Raw genomic sequence first — 23,083 nt, 5'->3', positions numbered from 1 at the left:
GTTAGAAAATGGATTCCTATTTGAAGAGCGCCTAACCGCATGGATAAGCTCACATTAACCCGTCAATTTTGGATCCAATTCGGGATTTTTCTTGGGAAGTGTCGGGAAGAAATTGGAATGGAATAATATAGATTCATACAGAGGAAAAGGTTCTCTATTGATGCAAACGCTGTACCTAGAGGATAGAGGAAGAGGGAAAAATCGAAATGAAATAAATAAAGAATAAAGCAAAAAAAAAGTCAAAGATAGAAGAGCCCAGATTCCAAATGAAGAAATGGAAACTCGAAAAGGATCCTTATGATTCTCAAAGAATGAGGGGCAAGGGGATTGATACCGAGAAATATTTCTTATAATAAGTGGAGACAGTGGAACGGCGTCGGCTCGTTGTGGGGACAGTAATGGTCATTAGGTGATCCAAGAATTTCAATGTAATCTTTATTATGTTTGGGGTGCTCCGTACTTCTTCTCTACTAGTACTTCTATAATATATCCAGATTTTTCTATACAAAAATTAAGGAGGAGCTGGAGGCAAGTTTTTCTAAATAAGCTTTTTTGCAAAAAAAAAAAATCTAAATAAGCTAGACAATGTTTATACTCTCTCTATCCCGGTTTATAGGGCTTGTGTGTATCCCTAGATCTAAATTTTAAACATGATAATACATGATATATATTATAAAACATATATCATTAGAAAGCTCATATGTTATAATTGTTTATAATATAATTTAATATTGTATAAAAATGTAAGGTATTAATATTGTGCTGACCAAATTTACAATCTAAAATTATGCGCAAGCCCTTATTCTAAAAAAAAATTATGCGCAAGCCCTAATGGGACTGAGGGAGTAGTATCTAAAATGCTTATGTGTACACGTCCCTTGTCTGTACAGTATAATTTCCCCGTTGCGGTTTCCTGTACTTTCCAGACACCGCGGAAGCGAAACGATAGGGGGCATCCAGTATGGCGGCAACCTTCTGCACCTACCCCGCCGCTTCCGCCGCCGCAAACCCTACCCGTCGCCGCCTCACTCCGCCCTCCGCCGTAGCTGCTGCCCGTAAATCCAACTGCCAACCCCCCTCTTTCCTCTCTTTCCGGCGCCCCAATGCAGCGCTGCCGCCGCTCCGAGTAGCCGGCGCTGACCCACAGGTAAGATCTTTCGATTCTGTCCGCACTGTTGTTAGCTATCAGATTTGGATTCTCTACTCGATTTGTGGAGAATTCGCCTCTTTGGTCCTCCTCTCGTGTAGAGGCCGAGGGGTTAGCTGATTGGGAGGAGTGCTGTTTTCGGAGATTCTTTTTGATAAGATTACCCTTTTAGCTCAAGATTTGTCTTCCGTATGCATGCTGTGAAGTGTTGCGTCTGTTGCTTCATATGTAGTTTTCAATTAAAAGTTTTAATTAGAGTATCTGAGTGACTAATGGTAAATTCTGATGGGTACAGTAAGCTTGTGATAATTGATAGGCACTCAAATTACAGTACACTTGCAGTATGCGCTACACAAAAATAGCATTTAGTGTTAGCCACCGGTTGGCCTCATTCAGAAGAAAATAAGCTTGGCAATTACATGGGTGAATGGAGAACATGGAAATGTTGTTTCGTCACTCATTGCATTCTATCTCATCGTATCACATTGTGCTCTACGATTCCACTTCGACAAAAGGAAAGAGCATACCTAAGTTCAATAGCTTTACGTCCGCTATCCCGATCATGATTTCCTCAGGGGGAAAGTAAAGGCCCTTCCCCTTTGGAAGGCTGTGGGCGAGGAGGGATTCGAACCCCCGACACCGTGGTTCGTAGCCACGTGCTCTAATCCTCTGAGCTACAGGCCCACCCGTCTCCACTGGATCTCTTCCCGGGGGTACCCCTTCATTTCGGGTTAAGAAGATGGGAAAGCGCCTTTCTCTCTATAAAAACAGCGCGTTCCAAGGCGTGAAGTGGGAGAGAGGGGATGTGATGATTGAGGTTTTGAATAAGACGACCTTTGCATTAGATAAACTTAACAAGACTGGGCATAGCCATAGAACAAGTAACTGTAGGTGTTAAGACACAGTTGCAGCATGTTAAGCCACTTTTGCTACCAGTGAGCCGCAAGATTATTAAATGACCCAAATATTGGTACGTACATGGAAAATAATCATATGTTGCTGATTTTTTTTAGAGCTTCTTGTTATGTATTTGATGGAATTTGGTTTATCAAGTTTCACTAAACAGATTGGTGTTACTGCAGGTTGTAAAAGGGGAAGATTTCCCTCCTATGAACGACCTAATTCGGCTATACAAGAAAGCTTTTTTAGATGGAAACGATGATGTTGTTAGTGACATCGAGAAGGCAATTGCTGGCCTGGAGGAAGAGAGAAGTAAAGCAGCCTCTCAGTTTGAAAGTATTACAGCTGAAATAATTTCGGGGAAGAATAAGTTTCTTCGCTTGAATGCTGATCTAGAGAATTTCCGGAAGCAGACTGAAAAGGACCGTGCAAAGTTTACATCGAGTATACAAGTGGATCTTGTGCAGAGTCTGTTGCCTCTAGTTGATAGCTTTGAGAAGGCAAATGTAGAGGTCACCCTGGAGACTGATAAGGAGCAGAAGATTAGCACAAGCTATCAAGGCATTTACAAGCAATTAGTAGAAACATTGAAAAGCTTAGGTGTAGGGGTTGTTGAAACTGTCGGCAAGCCATTTGATCCATTGGTAAGTACAGTTTTTTCTTTTCCATCACCCACTTTACTTCATTTATCGGAGCCACTTATTTAGCTAGTATCAACACATGCATATTGATGCTTCTTTATGTTCGCTTTGGACGTAGTCTGTTATGTAAATGAAGTAGGCTTGTTAGTTAAACACTACATTTGTATCTCAAGAAGCGGATTGTTGGTAAGATGTTGGTCAAATGATTACTTAATATTTATCCCTGTTCCATATTTAAAAATGTTATGTAGTGATTTTAGCTTACCTGCCAACTACATGAACATACATTTGTGAATTTTAAATTATCATTTGTGATGAGAAAGTCATTTATCTACTGCCTTGAACACAATGTTCGTTTAAATAATAATTAGCATCTAAATTGATTGTTTGTTGACAAAAATGTTTGTTTAAGCACATGCCATGGTTTGAGTTCACACATGCAGAATGCTTCCACCAGGAAATACAAAATCATGTTCAAGCTACTCTTTCCACATAATAGGCAGCATAATAGGAACTGATACCTTCATTTTCTTAGGTTCATGAAGCTATCGCGAGAGAAGAATCCACACAGTTCAAGGCAGGGATTGTCTCACACGAAGTTCACCGAGGTTTCCTTTTGAGAGAGAGGGTGTTAAGGCCTGCCACCGTGAAGGTCTCTACTGGTCCTGGTGACCAAAACGCGAGCTCCGCATCCTCGGAGGAGCCTGTGGAGGATACCAAAGAGGATGCCGCTGTCTGAATCCGCCGTCAGCCTGGAGCAGAAGTAGCAAGTCGTTGTAGCTAGAGCACCATTGTTTGGGAGCTCACATTGTACTGTTAATATGGACCAGAGTCTTTTGATTCCAAAGGAGTCCCTTTTGAAACAACACATATGAGAATGTACATTTATGCTGATTGCAAGGATCCTAAAGAATTTTACCTTGTGGCATTCTACTGCTAGTCGTGTTTTTTCTGTGTAAACGCTAAAGATTTGAATGACAATGTACATTAACTTGTCCAGTCGGATTAAATCACATGCGTTAAAAGCACCTGCAAGCGCATGTGCTTGGAGTTGGAGAGTAAAAATATTGTTGTTTCATAATGTGAAATCGCAAGATATTTGAGGTTCTTATGTGTAGCATTGATGGTTAACCAGACACCACTGTTTAAGTACTATCATTTCAAAACTATGATACTCCACCGTATATCAGCCATCTAGGCACCTATAACTTGCAATATTGCAGGCTTGCTTGTAAACTCTACAACTCCAGTGGCAAACCCCAGGCAAAGGCAGCCGCTCTCACTCGGCCACCAAGCTGCAGCTCAACGACTCCAGGGACCTGCTCAGGCAACCTTTGTCAAAAGAACAAATGGATGTATTGCATATCAAACTGTTTATACAAGAAAGATCAATCCGTTTGGATGGATGCACCATGGGACCAACTGTATGCCACGAATTACATGGTACACTCGCCCGCTAGGTCCAGACGACGAGAACACCAACCACCTCTACTCTACTGATTGAGCTAACCGTGCAGACCTTGGCTTCACAGGAGTGGCCAACACGGCCCTGGAAGTGTGTTTGTGTGTGCTGAGCTAACCGTGCAGCAAGCTATCTATTTATTTCCGCCTATACCAAAAAAGCCCAACTCTTCAACAGTTTCAGCAGAAAGATTTCATGCCTCGTCAGAAGAATTTTGCGTAGTCTGGTGGCTGCTGGTCCCAAACCTCCATAAAACCTGAAATAATGAAAAAGAAATTAGAGATTTACATCTCAGTCGAGCTCAAAGTGAACATAGACACCATTTTCCAATTGTACAGATAGCTGTGATATGCCATGTCATCTAAAGCTAGCTTATAGCCAACAGGTATAGTAACTAGCTATAAGAATGTAGCACTTTATTGATACATGGCCCACCTCTCACCCTCACAATTTGCCTAAGACCACGTGCTAGAGCTAGCTCTTGCATGAGAGCCATTCTTCTCACTTTTTCATGTCTCTCTCCTCCACATAGGCAAAAATGACCCACTATTGTACTTGCTCTTATCAGCATTTCACTGTACTACAGGTTAGCTTATGAACAAAGCTTTTGCGCTTGTGAGTTCAGAAATAAAATCTTAGGCATATCTTTTGTAGTCTTTTGAAATTTTAGCAGCCTACATCCTTCAGGGTAAATAAACGAGAGAAACATTGCGCAGAAACCAACATGATGTGAAAACAGTCGCAGAAGCACTTGAGTAGAGAAGTATCAATTACCAATATCAGTGAGAGAACCATATATTGGATCATCCATGACAGTGATGACCTGCAAGAACGGAAATATGTACCAATTACTTTGGAACAAATGTGGGTAGAACGCATCAAAAAAAAATGTGGTAGAACAATGACACCATAAAATTTAGTCATAAACTATAGACTTCTTTGTGATGAATGACTAACAATACCAGGAAAGAGGAAACCTCACCTCTGACTCGTTTAGGCCCATCTCAGCATGAACATCTGTTTGTATTGGTGGATAACATGGCATATCAGCACCAAGGAAATCTGGAATTGCAAGATTATAATCATCTTGCAAACCAGGAAAAATGTTGGTGTTCACAGCAGGGTGCATCATAGTATCTATGCTTGAGTATACTATCCCGCTTCTGTTCAACAGTTGATTGTATTAGTACAGGAACAAATGCAAAAAAGTATTTCAAGCATGTAAATCAGCAGCCATTACTGATAAACAAATGTTACATCAATGAAACTTAATAAAAAGGAGTCAACTCAGACATAGATTTGTACGCCATTGAGATGGTTGCACCATGTTAGCGACTGGGTGGATTATGCAGAAATACTGAAGGGATGGTCGCACCATAGTTCAGCCAAAGACCATGCCACCTCGTCCATGTTCAACCTTACTGCGGCATTGTGCCACAAATGTAAGTTGTAAGTTCGGTTTAGAAAGCAGCGATAAGTTGTTGCTCTCTAGCTGAATTACTTTAAATTCCAGCAGCTACAAATTAGTTTCATGCTTTTCTTGAGTGTGAGTGCAGTAGCTTATCATATTAATGGCATTATATCTTGCTGTTGCTGATACTAAGATGGCAAGATTTGCCAGGAATGGAACTTGGGAGGACAGCTCACAGCCTATTTCTACCTATTACAGATTCTGTCAGTTACTGAGGTTACACATAAATGGTCACCTAGAGTCCAAGCATGTTTCTTAAAGGTCGGACATAGTCAGTTCATAACGCTGAAAAGGATATTAAATGACCACTCTTGCATATCTACGAGCAGAATGAAATGCGAGAGAGAAAGTAACTCACTCTGCTCTTGTAGTGTCACAAACACTAGGTTCGATTGGCGAGTCATCTTCGATATCAATAACAACCTTATCATCCAACGGGATGTGGGAATACATGTCAGTATTACTTGCATTATCCATAGATGCTACAAAGTCCAAATGCTGCTGATTGCGTGTTTCCACTGAAGATACATTAGTGGAGCATTGGCCAAAACCAAGATCATGTCGTATCTCAGCATTCTCTGGACTACCAATCAGGTTCAGATCACGTATTTTAAACGAGCTAGATTGACCAAGCTTTTCCTCTTCCATTTTGACAACAGCTTCAGCTCCGATATTAGGTAATAATTCCACGCAAACTGTTTTCCCTTTATCAGCTGAATCAGTCAAGTCTTCATCTTGTGGCGGTGTATCAATATTGTAAATTTGCACCCCTTCCCTGATTTGAAGCTTCATGCAATCTTGATGAGAGGCCAACGTAGGATATAGCCCATCGTGCTCCTTAACTTCCTGAACCACGTAATGTTGTGCAGTATTATTCTTTTCTCTCATATCTTGCGTTTCTTTTTCTTGGAGAGTCGCTTGTTCCACCATTTGATTGCAAGCAATACTTGGGTCAGTGTGTTCCAGGCAAACAAGGCCATCTTTATTGTCTCCCTGAACGTCAGTCAACGAGCTGCCACTTGCTACTTCATCGATCAGCGTCGGAGGAGCCAGATCTACCTGTTCGGCCAATGCAGCATCTCTATGGGCCGGTGCTCCATTCCTAGGCGCAAGTACTGATCGTGGTCTTGTTGGGGCTCTTGCAAAACTACAGTGGCTAAGCAAGTTCTGGCAATCATCACTGAGATCATTCTGAACGCTTGATACCTTCTCATCAGAAGCCTTATCTTCAGCCTTCTCATCCGAAGCCTTGTCACATTCAGCCCTCTCGTCCATAATACTAGCACTACCATCAGGCTTGTCGGGCAAAACCTTGTCATCATCTGAGCGCAACGGCGAATGCTTTATCTCTCCCTCCTCATCAACACTAGGAGAAGAATGATTAAGAATACTCTCCCCGTTCGCCCCTTGCTCCAAGACCACTGAACTGGACACCTTACTATCCTCCTGCATCTTGTTAGAATCATCCGCATCCTGCAGGGCATCAACACCTGTCATGCCATTGCTGTTAGGGATCACCTTCGACCCAGTATCCTCCAGCTCTGACTCTCCCACAGCCTCCACCTTTGAAGCAGGTCCCTCCCCAGCCACCCCGGACAAGCTACTCCCAATGTCATCAACCACCCCACTCCCGCGCCGCTCCCTCCTATACCCAGGAGCCGAATCCTCCTCATCGTCACCGTCGTCGTAATTCCGGCTATCCAAGTAACCCCTAGTACTCCTCTCTCTATCCTGGCCCCAATCTGAACTCCTATTGTAAGCACCGAACTTCCTCTTCCCCCTCCCATTGTAGCTACCGCTGTTGTAATCCCCACCATTGTTCCGCCGCGAGCGGGGGTTAGGCTCGCTGTACTCGTCGTCGAGCCGCTGGCGGCCGTTCCGGCGGGAGTCGTAGAACGCAGGGGCGTCCTGCAGTGGAGGCGGCATCTGGCTCCATCCGGCGCTGCCGACACCGCGCTGCAGGGACGCGGGCGGGAGCACGCCTTTCGCCACCAGGTACTCGGCGGCGAGGCGGCCGGCCTCCATGAGCACCTCGTACCTGTGCTGCGGCGGCATGCCCGGAGAAATGGGAGGCGGCGGCGGCTGGTAGAACTGCTTCCGCCCGCGGCCGCGGCCGTAGCCGCCGCCGCCTCGCGCGAAGTGCGGCGTGCGGCCGCGGCCGCGGCCGCCGCCGTGCTGGTACTGCGTCCGGGGCTGGTCGAACCGCTGCAGGCTCACGCCCTGCTGGCCCCGATCCATCCGCCGGGGGCAGATGCAGCACGACAGAGACCACGCGCGCAGGCCGAAAGTGGGCGACGGGATTAAAAAAATGCGGGAGGCCGCTCGGCCGGAATCGGAGGAGCCCGAGGCCGGGCGGGCGGCTGGCCGGTGACCGGTTTACGGGTGGACGGCGGCGGCGGCGGGGCGCCGGACCATCGGAGGGCGCGTGGAATCGGGTGGAGATTTGGGGTCGCCGGAGTCGGAGCTACGTTTTGGCGACGAGAAAAAGGTGGAGGAGGATAATTTTGCGATGAGTCAAATGAGGAGTTGTGGTTTCGTTTTGCTGGGGTACACGTGGGTCTGCCGTGGAATATCCAGAGGTGTTGGCAGGGTGACAGGTGGGCCATGGATTTGTGGAGCCCGTGTGTCGGTGAGCTTTGAGTTTCTCGTGTGGACACTGTGCCCCGGTTTCTTGATTAGGTTGGACACGCTCGAGCGACCGACCGGAGTGAGGATGGTGGTAGGTGCACAATAGATGTAGTAGCACTTCCCACGCTACTGCTCCAATTCTCAAAAGTGTTTTCTTTGAACAAACCATCATCATACTCCGTTTCGTTTTATTATTCTTGATTATCATCACTTGTCAGAAATGTTTTTTCCACCAAAAAAGATAACCCACATCTGGATCAACCGACCGTACTTACTAGAAATGAAAGTGTAGAAAATGGTGTTAATAAGTTTGGAACACCACATGCCGACTAAACAAGTCCGCAACTCCTCGGTCGTCTAGGTGAAACAATCAACTCTCCCAACCTACGTGGCCGCAAACTCTCAAACACGAAAAACACACACACACACACAAGGGAACCCCACTGAAAACATAAGAAACGAAGATCCGGACACGACAACCCGAAAAGATGAGATCATCCATCAAGCAGCCGCGGATGCCTTTCTTGTGGTTCCACTCTTCTTGCTTTTTCCTTTGAGGTACTCCTTCACCTTCTTAGTTTTGTCGCATGTATCCTTCCCTGACAGAAGGCGCACAATCTCTTTGCTATATCCAGGGATTGTTATCTCCAAATTGCCGAGAAGTTCACAAAGCTCATTTGCAAAGAGCGCCTTAGAGTCAACGAAGGCAAGCGACTGACTAAGCTCTGAAGATGGTGGCATGGAAGCCACCGCCGGACCCAAGCGAGTCCACCTCCAAATGCCTTGTCGACAAGGGAGAATCTGACTTCTGACACAACTCCTGCAACTCAGGCATGATCAACATCACCGAAGCTATGACCTCACTCTCAGATCCAGCCGATACATGGGGCTGTGACAGTGGGCATGGAATGGCAAGTGGGGAGAAAACACCAAAGAGACCTTCTGCCCCAACTTCAGCTGAGCCGACACATATCTTAGCAGAAGGAGAGGCTTCATGTGCAACAGGGGACGTGCCAAGAGCAGCCCCCGCTCTCACCAAGAAACTCTCAACCCTTGCGCGGTAGTCGTAAAGCTCGGAGCGCAACAACCTAGCCTCCTCAATAATGGCAGGCCGCACATCTGCTGTAGCAAGGTGGTACTACTGCAGCTGAGGTCGAGGAGGAGGTCGATGCGAGGGACAAGGCCGAACAACATTGGGTGTGTGCTCAGCGTGGTGAAAATGGACCGGAGGTGGGCGAGTGAAAGGATCGTATGCCGCACCTAGAGGGAGGGGAGGTGAATAGGTGCTAACCAATTTTTAGTTCTTTTTCAATTTAGGCTTGACACAAAGGTAAATTCTCTAGATATGCAACTAAGTGAATTTACCTATATGACAAGGTAACCAACTAAGCAAGATATAGCTACGCAATATATAGGAGATAGAATAGGATAGAGGTAACCGAGAGTGGAGCACGCGATGACACGGAGATGATTCCCGTAGTTCCCTTCCTTTGCAAGAGGGTACGTCTACGTTTGGAGGAGTGTGGTTGCTACGAAAGCCAAACCAACAGCCATGAAGGCTTCACTCAGATCTCCTATGAGCAACGCCACGAAGGCCTAGCCCACTTCCACTAAGGGATTTCCTCGAGGCGGAAACCGGGCCTTTACAAGGTTCTTGGGGCACCCATCCACAACCGAATTGGAGGCTCCCAAATGTGTTACAACACAACAATCAACAACAATACATCAACACAAATCAACTAGGGATCCAAAGAGGAACACTAGCAAGAGGGCCCTCAAACAAATGAGGGGGAAATGTAAATCGCTTCGGTGAGGATGTAGTGTAGGATAACGTTGCATAGAAAACAAAAAAATTCCTACCGCGAACACGCAATCCAAGCCAAGATGCAATCTAGAAGATGGTAGCAACGAGGGGGTATCGAGTCTCACCCTTGAAGAGATTCCAAAGCCTACAAGATGAGGCTCTTGTTGCTGCGGTAGACGTTCACTTGCCGCTTGCAAAAGCGCGTAGAAGATCTTGATCACGATCGCTTCGGCGCCACGAACGGGCAGCACCTCCGTACTTGGTCACACGTTCGGTTGTTGATGAAGACGACGTCCACCTCCCCGTTCCAGCGGGCAGCGGAAGTAGTAGCTCCTCTTGAATCCCACAGCACGACGGCGTGGTGTCGGTGGTGGTGGAGAAATCCGGCGGAGCTTCGCTTAAGCGTGCGGGATGTGGTGGAGGAGAGAGACCGCTAGGGTTTGGGGAGAGAGGGGGTTGGGCGCCGGCCCTCTAAGGGGTGCGGCCAAGGCTGAGGCTTGAAGTGATCAGCCCCCCTCTCCTATGCCCCTCATTATATAGGTGGAAGCACCAAGAGTTCTAGTCCAAGTCTTCGAATAAGACCCCAACACTAAAACCTCCCATATGTGGGAAACCTACTCAAGGAGGGAGTCCTACCCAAGGTGGGACTCCCACCTTTCCTTGAAGTGGGTTGGCCGGCCACCCTAGGGGAGTCCACCTTGGACTCCTCCCCTTTAGGGTTGGCTGGTCATGCAAGGTGGAGTCCCTCCGGGACTCTACTTTCCATGGTGATTTCTTCCGGACTTTTCTAGAACCTTCTAGAACCTGCCATAAATGCACCGGATCATTTTCAAACTTGGAATATGACTTCCTATATATGAATCTTATTCTCCGGACTATTCCGGAACTCCTCGTGATGTCCGGGATCTCATCCGGGACTCCGAACAAATATTCGAACTCCATTCCATATTCAAGTTCTACCATTTCAACATCAAACTTTAAGTGTGTCACCCTACGGTTCGTGAACTATGCGGACATGGTTGAGTACTCACTCCGACCAATAACCAATAGCGGGGTCTGGAGATCCATAATGGCTCCCACATATTCAACGATGACTTTAGTGATCGAATGAACCATTCACATACGATACCAATTCCCTTTGTCACACGATATTTTACTTGTCCGAGGTTTGATCTTTGGTATCACTCTATACCTTGTTCAACCTCGTCTCCTGACAAGTACTCTTTACTCGTACCGTGGTATGTGGTCTCTTATGAACTTATTCATACGCTTGCAAGACATTAGACGACATTCCACCGAGAGGGCCCAGAGTATATCTATCCGTCATCGGGATGGACAAATCCCACTCGTTGATCCATATGCCTCAACTCATACTTTCCGGACACTTAATCCCACCTTTATAACCACCCATTTACGCAGTGGCATTTGATGTAATCAAAGTACCTTTCCGGTATAAGTGATTTACATGATCTCATGGTCATAAGGACTAGGTAACTATGTATCGAAAGCTTATAGCAAATAACTTAATGACGAGATCTTATGCTACGCTTAATTGGGTGTGTCTATTACATCATTCATATAATGATATAACCTTGTTATTAATAACATCCAATGTTCATGATTATGAAACTAATCATCCATTAATCAACAAGCTAGTTTAAGAGGCATACTAGGGACTTCTTTGTTGTCTATATATCACACATGTATTTAATGTTTCGGTTAATACAATTATAGCATGATATATAAACATTATCATAAACACAAAGATATATAATAACCATTTATTATTGCCTCTTGGGCATATCTCCAACAGTCTCCCACTTGCACTAGAGTCAATAATCTAGTTTACATATGTAAAGATATAACACCTTGGCCTTCCGGCGCTTTATCATGTTTTGCTCATGGGAGAATTTTTTAGTCAACGGATCTGACATGTTCAGAAACGCATGTATTTTGTAATTCATTTGCGTCTCAACGCATCACTCATTTCCAAATGAGTCGGCATTAAATATGTTTGGTCTTCTGGTGGAACCTTAATTCCGCGGTCTAAAATATGTCACTAATATTGTCACGCACAATATAGCTTCAAAGTTCTGACTCTGTCGGAACTACACCAAGTTCTCAAAGAACCTCTTGACTTAACATCCTATGTCATTGTCAAAACAATGACATACTCTGCCTTCTTTTGTAGAATCCGTCACAATATTTAGAATTCTTCTAAATCTAGCATAGACAACTTCTATCTCATTGTGCTACCTTTTAAATAACACTTAGCCTAATTTGAGATTTAAATTTTATTTTTATATGTGATCAAACTAATATCGGTGCAACACTTTACAGCGATTTGTTTGTCATTACCCCATACAAAACTATATATATATATATCCTTAGTTCTTCTTAAGTACTCAAGGATATTCTTACTGTCGTCCAATGATCATCATATGAATCATTCTGGTATATGCTCATAACACTTTATAGCACAGGACATCTGATTGTGTACATATTATTCGTGATCTATAATCACTCATGTGTTTTTACTCATTGAGTGTCAGATACACTCAAGTCTTGTTAAAACTTCACATGATAAGAATATTTTCTTAATATTTCTATATTGAACTATTTCAATATCCATTCTATGTACTTTGACTTAAACTTTATTTTGTGTTTCAATCTATCTTCATAGATCTTGACACTAGATATGTTTCGAGTCCATATCCTTTCATTGAAGTTAATTTCTCAATGAAACCTTTTAATCAAGTATATAATTACATTATTTATAACCAACTATATGTCATCTACATAAAGTATTATAAATATGTCTCAGCGCTCCCACTTAATTTCTTGCAAATGCAAGCCTCTTCATCGTCTCTGATGAAATCAAAAAACTCTTTGACTATTTCATCTGGTGAAGATTCCAACTCCGTGATACTCACTTCATCCAATTGAAGTTTGTATACCTATCTAGTATTCCACGGACCAGCAAAACTCTTGGTTGTATCTTGTATACACCTTTACTACACACTTCTGTTAAGTAATGTATTTTGCCATCCTACTAGCATATCTCATAAAAGAAATATGTAGCGATTACTAGAATAATCCTCATAGACTATAAGCATTGCTACGGAAGATCTAATCTTATCGTAGTCAACTCTTTGAACTTTGTCGTAAACAACTTTTCGACAAGTCGAGCTTCTTCAAGGATATTTCATCCAAGTCCATCAATTCTATAGATCCATTTACTTTCAAAAAGTATTTATCTATCTTGGATTTCATGGCGTATAGCCATTTTAACGGAGTCAGGGCCCATCATAACTTCTTTGTTTGTAGTTGGTTTATCATTGTTCAAAATCAATTCTTTGTCCACAAATCATTTATTTGATCACAAAGTAAACCATACCTACAAGGTTCAATATGTACTTCGATCTCCATGACTAAAAACACTTTGTAGTCATGGGAGCCATGATCGTTGTGGCCGCTTCCGAAACCAATTCCGATGCTGCGCTACTCTGATCATTATGCTCATGTTCATAAACCTTATCAAATTATATTGTCCTCCCACTCAAATACTTCACTAGAAACAATTTCTCGGAAATAAGAAACATTGACAAACACTTTTGTCTTTGTCTCGTGGGAAGAATTCCCAATCAATTCTTTGGGATAACCAACAAAGACATTCATCCGATTTTGGTTGTAAACTTATTTACTTATGCTATGCATACCAAAATTTAAGAAAAGACTATTAGGGTTCATACCCATGTCATAACTCGTATGATGTCATTTCAACGGATCATGATGATGCTCTATTTAGTGTAAAAGCGGTAGTCTCTAAAGCATAATCCACAAAAATATAATGGCATCAATATTTTATCTCATCATTGATCCAACAAGGTTTGGATACATCTCTCGGATACTTCATCATCACTATGATACTCCAAGAAATATGAGTTGTAGAACAATTTCATAGCTCTCTTAGATGTTCACTAAAACTCGTAATTCAAATATTTCCACCATGATCCAATCATAGATATTTGATTTTTCTATTACGATGATTTCCACTTCATGATGAAATTTATTTGAATCTATTCATAAGTTTCAAACTTCTTCCTTATTGAATATATCCACACATATATACTCAATTCATCGTTGGAAGTTTTCATGAAGTAGAAGAATCTCCCGCACACAACTATGCCCGATGAATCACATACATCATCATGTATTTTTCCACTAAGTTAGTTGCCCGTTCAACTCTTGGCCTATGAACGGTATTTTAGTCATTCTCTTTAGAAAAGATTTGCAAGCGTCAAACGATTCAAAAAATCAAATGACTCCAAAAATCCATTTGCATGGAGTTCCTTCATGCGTTCCTTTCTAACATGACCTAAATGGCGGTTCCACAAATAAGTGGAATTCAAATCAATTGCCTTATGGCATTTTAGCGTCAGTGTTATGTATGTGTGTTTCAATATTAAGATTTATAATAACTTATCCATCGTATATGGAGTAATGTCATAATTTGAACAACTCATTGTTTTTCATTTGACCAGAGCAAAATAACAATTATTAAGTTCTTTATTATAAATTCTAAGGGCTAGATAGAATGCCAATGATGAACATAATAACACTTTATTTTTGTTCCAGACGTGCATTCCTATCATATTCCTTATCAGTCACTTAGGCCATTGTATTCTTGTATTGCGTTGTTTTGTATGACACTTCATACCAACCAATATGGTACTAGTACCCAAGAATTCCATTGTGTGACCAAACAAGGAATACATTCATAACATGTATATCATTTATATACACCTGAGCTAGACTTTCTAGTCTTTTCTTTCTTTCTGCCAATAATCTTTTTGTAGTTTCTCTTTTAGCTTTCCTCATTATTCAGAAAAACACTTCAACATCAATAACTTCTAGGTTTGTTGGTCAAATACCAATAACCTCGAGGTTCTTACTTTGAAGTTGATCATCATATGACAAGTGTTCCGGATTTTACTATTAGTAACCTTTTAATATGATGAACAATTTCACTCATAATATTATCATATCATGAAGACTTTTTCGAGACCATGTCTGTACATGCTAGGCTCGTAAAGTATAACCTCAGTATTCGCATGTGCAAATCTGGCTTGCACCCGTTGTATGCACACGTAGAATCTATAACACCCGATCATCACGTGATGCTTCGAAACGACGAGTCTTAGCAACGGTGCATACTAAGGACGATCACTTCATGAATATGCGAATATTGTTAGTGCCCCAATAGTTGGAGGATTGGGACGCCTTGCGTCTTCAACCTTCGTACATTCCCATAAAACTTTATGAGTTTATGTAGTCTCACCAAATTATATTCTATCATCTTGCAATAAGGTCTTAGATATCATATATATCTCATACCTTGATTATTTCTGAAAACTAAATTTTCAGCTCCTTACTTTTCAAACAGATTTGAACTTCAAGTTTCACGGAGACAAGATAACTTTAGGTACTAATTGAAAACATAGCTCTCGAATCAAAAAAGTGAGGTTTACTAAAAGTTTGCAATAGGACTTAATCATTTCTTGATTCTTTAACAATACGGTACCAATCCGTAAAGTTTCTTGTCAGATTTTAACGAGTATTTCTATCTCAATAACAAGACTAGCGCATGGTAGAAAACGGATGCCAATACTACAAAATTAATTCAAAATACTACTCGGACTATGTTTATGATAATTAGTTCATGTTTTAATCTAATTACTAATGAACTCCCACTTAACACAACATCCCTCATAGTTGTTAAGTGGTACACGATCCACATCCACTACACCAAAACCGATCATCACGTGAGATGATGTAGCTTCAATGGTGAACATCAACATGTTGATCATATCATCCATATGACTCGTGTTCAACCTTTCGGTTTCCGTTGTCCCGAGGCCATGTCTGTACATGCTAGGCTCGTCAAGCAAACCCAAGTATTCCGCGTGTGCAACATGGCTTACACCCGTTGTATGTGGACGTTGAGTCTATCACATCCGATCATCACGAGATGTTTCGAAACGACGAACTGTGCAACGGTGCATACGAGGGGAGAACACTTTATTATCTTGATATTAATGTGAGGGATCATCTTATAATGCTACCGTCGCGATATAAGCAAAATAAGATGCATAAAAGATTAACATCACATGCAATTCATATGTGATATGATATGGCCCTTTAGTCTTTGCGCCTTCGATCTTCATCTCCAAAGCACGGACATGATCTCCATCATCAACGGGCATGATCTCCATCATCGTAGGCGTAGCGTCAAGGTCCATGGCGCCGTCTTCATGGTTGTTCACCTCATGTAGCAACTATTACAACTACTTTGAAATACTACTCAACATGAAATATAAAGACAACCATAAGGCTCCTGCCGGTTGCCACAATACAATAATGATCATCTCATACATATTCATCATCACATTATGGCCATATCACATCACCAAACCCTGCAAAAACAAGTTAGACGTCTCTAATTTGGTTTGCATATTTTACGTGGTTTAGGGTTTTCGAGTAAGATCTAATCTACTGTCACATCCCAAAATTTTCCTAATTTTGGAATGTCAAATAAAAATAAATTTCATGCGTGATGGTTGACTTGATTGAAATTACACAAGGAATTAAAACTTTTTGTGGATATTAAAAAGGTATTTCTAAAATAGAGTTTTCGTAAACATTTGGTTTTAAAATTATTTCAAAGTTTTAACTTTTAAGATTTTGAAACCATAAGGGTTTTATTTGACTTTGCAATGTATTGTCCAAGTAGCCATATAGGCCAAAGTGCACAAAACTATTTTGAATCTCTAAAAATATTGCCAAAGTGTTCACAATGAAATAAGCTTTGCTTATTCAAAAATTTCTAACAAGATTTGAATCAAATTGAAATTGCAAATCAAATAACAAAAAGAAAACAGAAATAGACAAGAAGGAAAAAAAGGAAACGACCCAACATGGCCCATCTAGGCTAAACCGACACAAGTAGCCCGAAAACTGGATCGTCTTCCTCCTCTGTGCAGTTACGTACATCACCTACGTGAGAATCAACAGCCATGGTTGTTACTCTTTCTCTCCACATTTCCCATCAAATAAGAGACCGTTTCTTCTCGAGTTTAATACAAAAGTTACTCTGAATTAAGTGGGGTATCCGTTCAGGGAATTTATTCTCTCCACAATTGTCTTAATCTCTCAAACCGACGCCATGCACCGAATGCCATCGGCTGGCATTGCCCTCCCGATCTCCCTCCTCATGCCATACAAATGCGAAACAAGATGTCTTCCGTCTGCCCCTTGTCCTCCTCCACCACTTTGATTCACAAACTTTTCTTCGAGAAGCTCTGTACAGCCCATGCTTACCATGCCATTCATATCCTCAAATTTGAGTTCGTGCCAAGATCTTGTCGCCCTGATTGATTTTCTTGTGGATTCCTCTTACCTGGAGACTCCTCTCGTTAAAGGGTAACTGCAGGACATGGTGGTACATCGTACTGTCGCTGTTGGCCGCGACATCATCGGAATTCACCTCGACGGTAGGTCATATCCGGTAGCCCATACCTTAATCTCTTTCAATCGTAGGGTTTCCTAACCGTCTCCTACCTTCCAGACATGGTGTTGCATCAAACCGTGGTTGGTGTCTGCGCCGCCGTCACTCCAAGTCTCCAATCCCTTATGGTTGTTCCGCCGGCCGCTGCGATGCCATCGTTGAGTTTTCGTGGTACAAGTGGAACGAGGTCTCATGTTTGCGCTCATATTAATCCTCTATCTCGTTGGCATCTTCTCATGCCTTCGCTTCGTTCTATTTTACAGCCGGAGACACTCCCTTCTGATGTCTGACGCTGTTTGTATTTAACCGAACGCCATCATCGCTAAGCCACGCCAAGGATGCCCGAGACTGCCGTCTCGTGCCGCACATATTCCTCCATTTCTCTGTCGCCAAGGACCGCCGTAGCGTCGCCTGAGTCCACGGCCGTGCCGCCATCGTCGTCCTCTTCCTGGTTATCATCGATTCGCTCTACGATCGGTAAGAACGTCTTCATCCCGTTCTTTTGATCTGTAGTATAAGTTACGGATCATTTACCATACTGATACCAACAGCATATCGTGTGTAGACATGTGTCTTTCTTTTCCGTTTCTATTTTTCTTTCACGCGTACATGCAGACCAAACCGATCGATCGATTCATACATTGTGCTAGCTAATCCACGTACAGAAACTTTAAAATTTTATATCTTTAATTCTAGATCTCCGTTTTAGATAATTCCTGTTGCATTGAGTTTGTAACTTAATTATCTACAACTTTCATGTAGAAACTTTTCTCATCCGAACAACTTTTTCTGACTACTTTTCAGATATCATTATCACCATCCTGGAAAACATTTAATCTTGTAAAAATCATGTAAAAATAAATACACGTTCAAATAAACTAACTTGAACAAAAAAAATGTGTAGAACATAAATATAAAACATAACTTGACTTTTGGAGAAGTTTCTAAATATGTGAATTTGGATATATTTGATCTAATACCAATTCTAGAAATGCAAATCAAGTTTTTTTTATGGATCACTTTGAGGTACTAAGTCCAGTAGCACATCTGGCCAAATTATTTGAACAAGGTGAGAATATTCAAATTTAAATATGAGGATTTGAGTATTTTCACATGAAATTAATTCTATAATTATGTTGCATATAATTCCTTTTGAAAGAATGATCCTTATAAATCATACCTATCAACCAAAAAAAAATGCATACTTCATCTTGATCCATTCGTGCCTAGCCATCCGAATATCCTATATGCTTTCCACAATGATCCATAAAATATATAAAAGACTAAAACCAAATGTATAACAAATCTATCCAAATAGTTTGTTTGCCCTGCTTGATTTTGTTGCTATTGGAATGTGTGTTTATGTTGTGTTTTTTATCTTATAGATAGTACGGAGAGTTACGTGTATTACCGAGACAAAGAGAATGCTCTACAATTTACCAAAAAGGCAAGTGTCACTCATGTCCTATGTTTTCTATGCATGTAGTTTTTACTTAGTAGATATTGCATGTGTAGGATGTTTTCAAAGTATATGCTATGCTATGCTAATCCTATAGTCTTAGGATTTCCTCTAGTTTCCCCTAAGTTGCCATCGTAGGTAGTTTTGCTTAGCCATGCTATTAGATACGTGGTTGGGAGATATCATGATGAGATGAGATGAAGAAATATGTTTTGTTATAAATGAAAACAACTTGATAAATGAAACACCTGGGCGGATTGGTATGAGTGGAGCGTCTGCACGGTGAAAATTGGTGGGGTCCGCCGCCCAGGGAACAAAAGAGATTGGACAGGTTTCATGTTTAGTAGCTTCTTGTACAGCCGCATGTCATATGGGCTCTGTCTTGACTAAGTAAGTTGTAGGGACCTGTCCCGACGTGACCAGCAGATGTAGATGTGTAGGTTGGTACGGGTCCGTCCTGAGGGCTCAGGGCCTTACTTCCGAAAATAGTCTCGTCTTAATCTTCTCCCAACCATTTGAGCAAACTGAGCATCATGGTGGAAAAGGGGCTGACTAAGTCGTGCGGGTAAAGTGTACAAACCTCTGCAGAGTGTAAAAAAACTAAGTACTTAGCCGTGTCCCCGGTTACGGACAACTTTGAGCAATTGGACCTGGAGCTGTTGGAAGATCTCTCTCATCCCAATTTCATAATAAAACCTGATGGGTAAACTTGGGTAGCATTAAGCTGGACTCTAGTGTCAATCCCTGGTGAGCCAGAGTGATGAGAACTTGGGTTCATGCTTTTAGGGTTATATTTTCAAAGACAAATGATGTTTACAAAAGATAGGGAAAGTGCCGCTTTTCTGCAAAGAGCCTAAACTCCACCAGCCAAATATACATGTAGGTATTAGGCGCCATTTGTGTCCACTAAATAGTGACATCTTGCCAATACATTCAAAGTATTGACCAAATGTTTTTGGCTGTAACTTTACCTGTTGCAGATATTTTGATAGACGAGTGAGTTACGATGATTAGGGTTACGGGTCTATCCTCAACATGCTCGCCTGTGGCACATGAAGATGAAGGACTCCATGCTATATGTTTGTTCGTTGTAAAACTCTGATGTAATGCTAGCATTGTGCTATGCAATTTGTAAGTCATTATGTATATATGGATCATGCGATGTAATAAAGACCTTTGTTTCTTGGTATTACATCTTAAACTGTGTGTGCTAGCGATTGATCCAGGGACTAGCACAATAAAGCACAGGGATCGGCACCCTACCGGGTGAGGTCACTACAGATGGTATCAGAGCATTGTGTTGACCATAGGTTCGTGACCCTAGGTTTGGATTAGAAATAGGAAGACCCTAGGATGAAATTTTTGTCTAATCCTATTTCAAAAAAAAAAGTGTGCTTTGTGAACTTCTAGTACTACTCATCTATTCCATCTTCAGAAATGTTTTCCTCTTGCCTTAGATGACCTACCTTATGAAATCCATCAAGGAAGTAGAGATGATGACCTTGTATCTGAAGTGAGGGATTGATGCTTCATGTGATATTCTTCGACTCTGCAAGAAGGATTTTATGGAAGACCAATGAAGAACTTGAAGAAAGACTTCGATGCAAACTGCACAACACACGAGGATACACCGAAGGAGTGGAATAGAAAATTTATGCATCCAATATAGAAATAGACTAGACCACCATTAGTTCTCTTTTAGCGAACCAACGATAAAGTAACAAAGTATTGATCTTACCAAAATGTGGTATGACCATACTGTTTTGTTTGTGTTTGAACCATGTTGCTTGATGCTTGTTAGATGATTGTTGTTTGCTGAATTTCTTTGATCTGTTGTGTTTGGGTAGGAACCTTCTTTAGAATCTTTCTATCTATTCTCGTCTATACCCATTTATCCTAAACCCAACAGATGGCTCCTCTGAGATGCACCGATGACAACAACAACAACAAAACGAGATGCTACCAAGACCTTGACAATTCTTGGAAGGGTAGGATCAACTCACCCAACTGGTTTTCTATATCAAGAAGATGGAGCATAGAATGTGAGATGCGCAAACTAATAGCTAAGGATCGATAGAACTTTTGTTTTAACGAAAAATCTAAATGGGGGTGAACAATGGTTCAAACCATGATTTTTTTTTAAAAAAAAACTAGTGAAGTTGTCCAAGTGTTAGAATGCGAGATTCAATAAACCATGTGCGGAGTAATGATCTGGGTGCAGGATGGATTGATCACCATTCCTACTACTCTTATTATTCGCTCTTGTATTGTTGGCTTTGCGAATCTAGAGAGACATACCTACCATAGAGACGGTGTTGATAAGCCTGAGCTTTAGAATGGTATAATAATAATCCATTAAATAGGTAAGTGTTGCCAAGCATAAGAATACGGTGAGGATGACCACCAGGTACGTTAGGATGTGTAGTGGAAGATTTTCAAAGACGCCAACAAGAAGTATGAGGAATGATGTCATGAAGTTTACTCATATTGGCCTTCTAATTGCCTAGAGAGTGACCTTTCAGTGTCAAAGTAGTTGCACAACCATCCTGATCAGAACCCCTACAAAGCAAGAAACATCTACTCAAGCCATCTTGAGGAGTGTAGAATATCAAGATATATGATTATACACCCACATTTGGGAAATGAAGTTAGAAGCTACCAATGGTATCGGAAAACTATGAATGATAGTGAAATGAAGACAGAAGTTATAGTTTGTACAAAAGGTGACCCAGTATCGAGTCATACCCAGATAATTCCTAGTTTAAACCCAAGGCCTAAGATTACCTACAAAAGTTTCTTTTAAGGGTGGTAGCCCACCCTGACATATGTCAAAACCATTTTCTTTCTAGCCTTTCTTCGAATCTCGGGGACGAGATTCCTTTTAAGGGTGGTAGTCTGTCACATCCCAAAATTTTCCTAATTTTGGAATGTCAAATAAAAATAAATTCCATGCGTGATGGTTGACTTGATTGAAATTACACAAGGAATTAAAACTTTTTGTGGATATTAAAAAGGTATTTCTAAAATAGAGTTTTCGTAAACATTTGGTTTTAAAATTATTTCAAAGTTTTAACTTTTAAGATTTTGAAACCATAAGGGTTTTATTTGACTTTGCAATGTATTGTCCAAGTAGCCATATAGGCCAAAGTGCACAAAACTATTTTGAATCTCTAAAAATATTGCCAAAGTGTTCACAATGAAATAAGCTTTGCTTATTCAAAAATTTCTAACAAGATTTGAATCAAATTGAAATTGCAAATCAAATAACAAAAAGAAAACAGAAATAGACAAGAAGGAAAAAAAGGAAACGACCCAACATGGCCCATCTAGGCTAAACCGACACAAGCAGCCCGAAAACTGGATCGTCTTCCTCCTCTGTGCAGTTACGTACATCACCTACGTGAGAATCAACAGCCATGGTTGTTACTCTTTCTCTCCACATTTCCCATCAAATAAGAGACCGTTTCTTCTCGAGTTTAATACAAAAGTTACTCTGAATTAAGTGGGGTATCCGTTCAGGGAATTTATTCTCTCCACAATTGTCTTAATCTCTCAAACCGACGCCATGCACCGAATGCCATCGGCTGGCATTGCCCTCCCGATCTCCCTCCTCATGCCATACAAATGCGAAACAAGATGTCTTCCGTCTGCCCCTTGTCCTCCTCCACCACTTTGATTCACAAACTTTTCTTCGAGAAGCTCTGTACAGCCCATGCTTACCATGCCATTCATATCCTCAAATTTGAGTTCGTGCCAAGATCTTGTCGCCCTGATTGATTTTCTTGTGGATTCCTCTTACCTGGAGACTCCTCTCGTTAAAGGGTAACTGCAGGACATGGTGGTACATCGTACTGTCGCTGTTGGCCGCGACATCATCGGAATTCACCTCGACGGTAGGTCATATCCGGTAGCCCATACCTTAATCTCTTTCAATCGTAGGGTTTCCTAACCGTCTCCTACCTTCCAGACATGGTGTTGCATCAAACCGTGGTTGGTGTCTGCGC

At 41.7% G+C, this 23,083-nt stretch overlaps 2 protein-coding genes and 1 non-coding gene across 3 annotated transcripts; 1 reads left to right on the top strand and 2 right to left on the bottom strand.

Annotated features, from left to right (window-relative positions):
- The first annotated feature begins 946 nt into the window (after positions 1 to 946).
- Positions 947 to 3,621, top strand: LOC124670684 (protein GrpE-like). The gene is made up of 3 exons (XM_047207160.1): positions 947 to 1,147; positions 2,230 to 2,691; positions 3,224 to 3,621. The coding sequence occupies exons 1-3, from the start codon at positions 962 to 964 to the stop codon at positions 3,425 to 3,427; spliced, it is 852 nt and encodes a 283-aa protein (XP_047063116.1). The 5' UTR covers positions 947 to 961; the 3' UTR covers positions 3,428 to 3,621.
- On the bottom strand, positions 1,758 to 1,835 carry TRNAR-ACG. Its single transcript has one exon. It is a non-coding gene; the product is annotated as a tRNA-Arg (tRNA).
- Positions 3,622 to 4,916: 1,295 nt separating the features above from the next.
- LOC124670683 (uncharacterized protein At4g26450-like) lies at positions 4,917 to 7,698 on the bottom strand. The gene is made up of 3 exons (XM_047207159.1): positions 5,980 to 7,698; positions 5,133 to 5,313; positions 4,917 to 4,973 (listed from the first exon to the last, which is right to left on the bottom strand). The coding sequence occupies exons 1-3, from the start codon at positions 7,674 to 7,676 to the stop codon at positions 4,917 to 4,919; spliced, it is 1,935 nt and encodes a 644-aa protein (XP_047063115.1). The 5' UTR covers positions 7,677 to 7,698.
- Positions 7,699 to 23,083: the final 15,385 nt, after the last annotated feature.

Source organism: Lolium rigidum, chromosome 7, assembly GCF_022539505.1.
Source record: "Lolium rigidum isolate FL_2022 chromosome 7, APGP_CSIRO_Lrig_0.1, whole genome shotgun sequence".
Classification (NCBI taxonomy): domain Eukaryota; kingdom Viridiplantae; phylum Streptophyta; class Magnoliopsida; order Poales; family Poaceae; genus Lolium; species Lolium rigidum.
The sequence above is the reverse complement of the archived record's forward strand: the minus strand, read 5'-3'. Positions and strand labels throughout refer to the sequence as shown.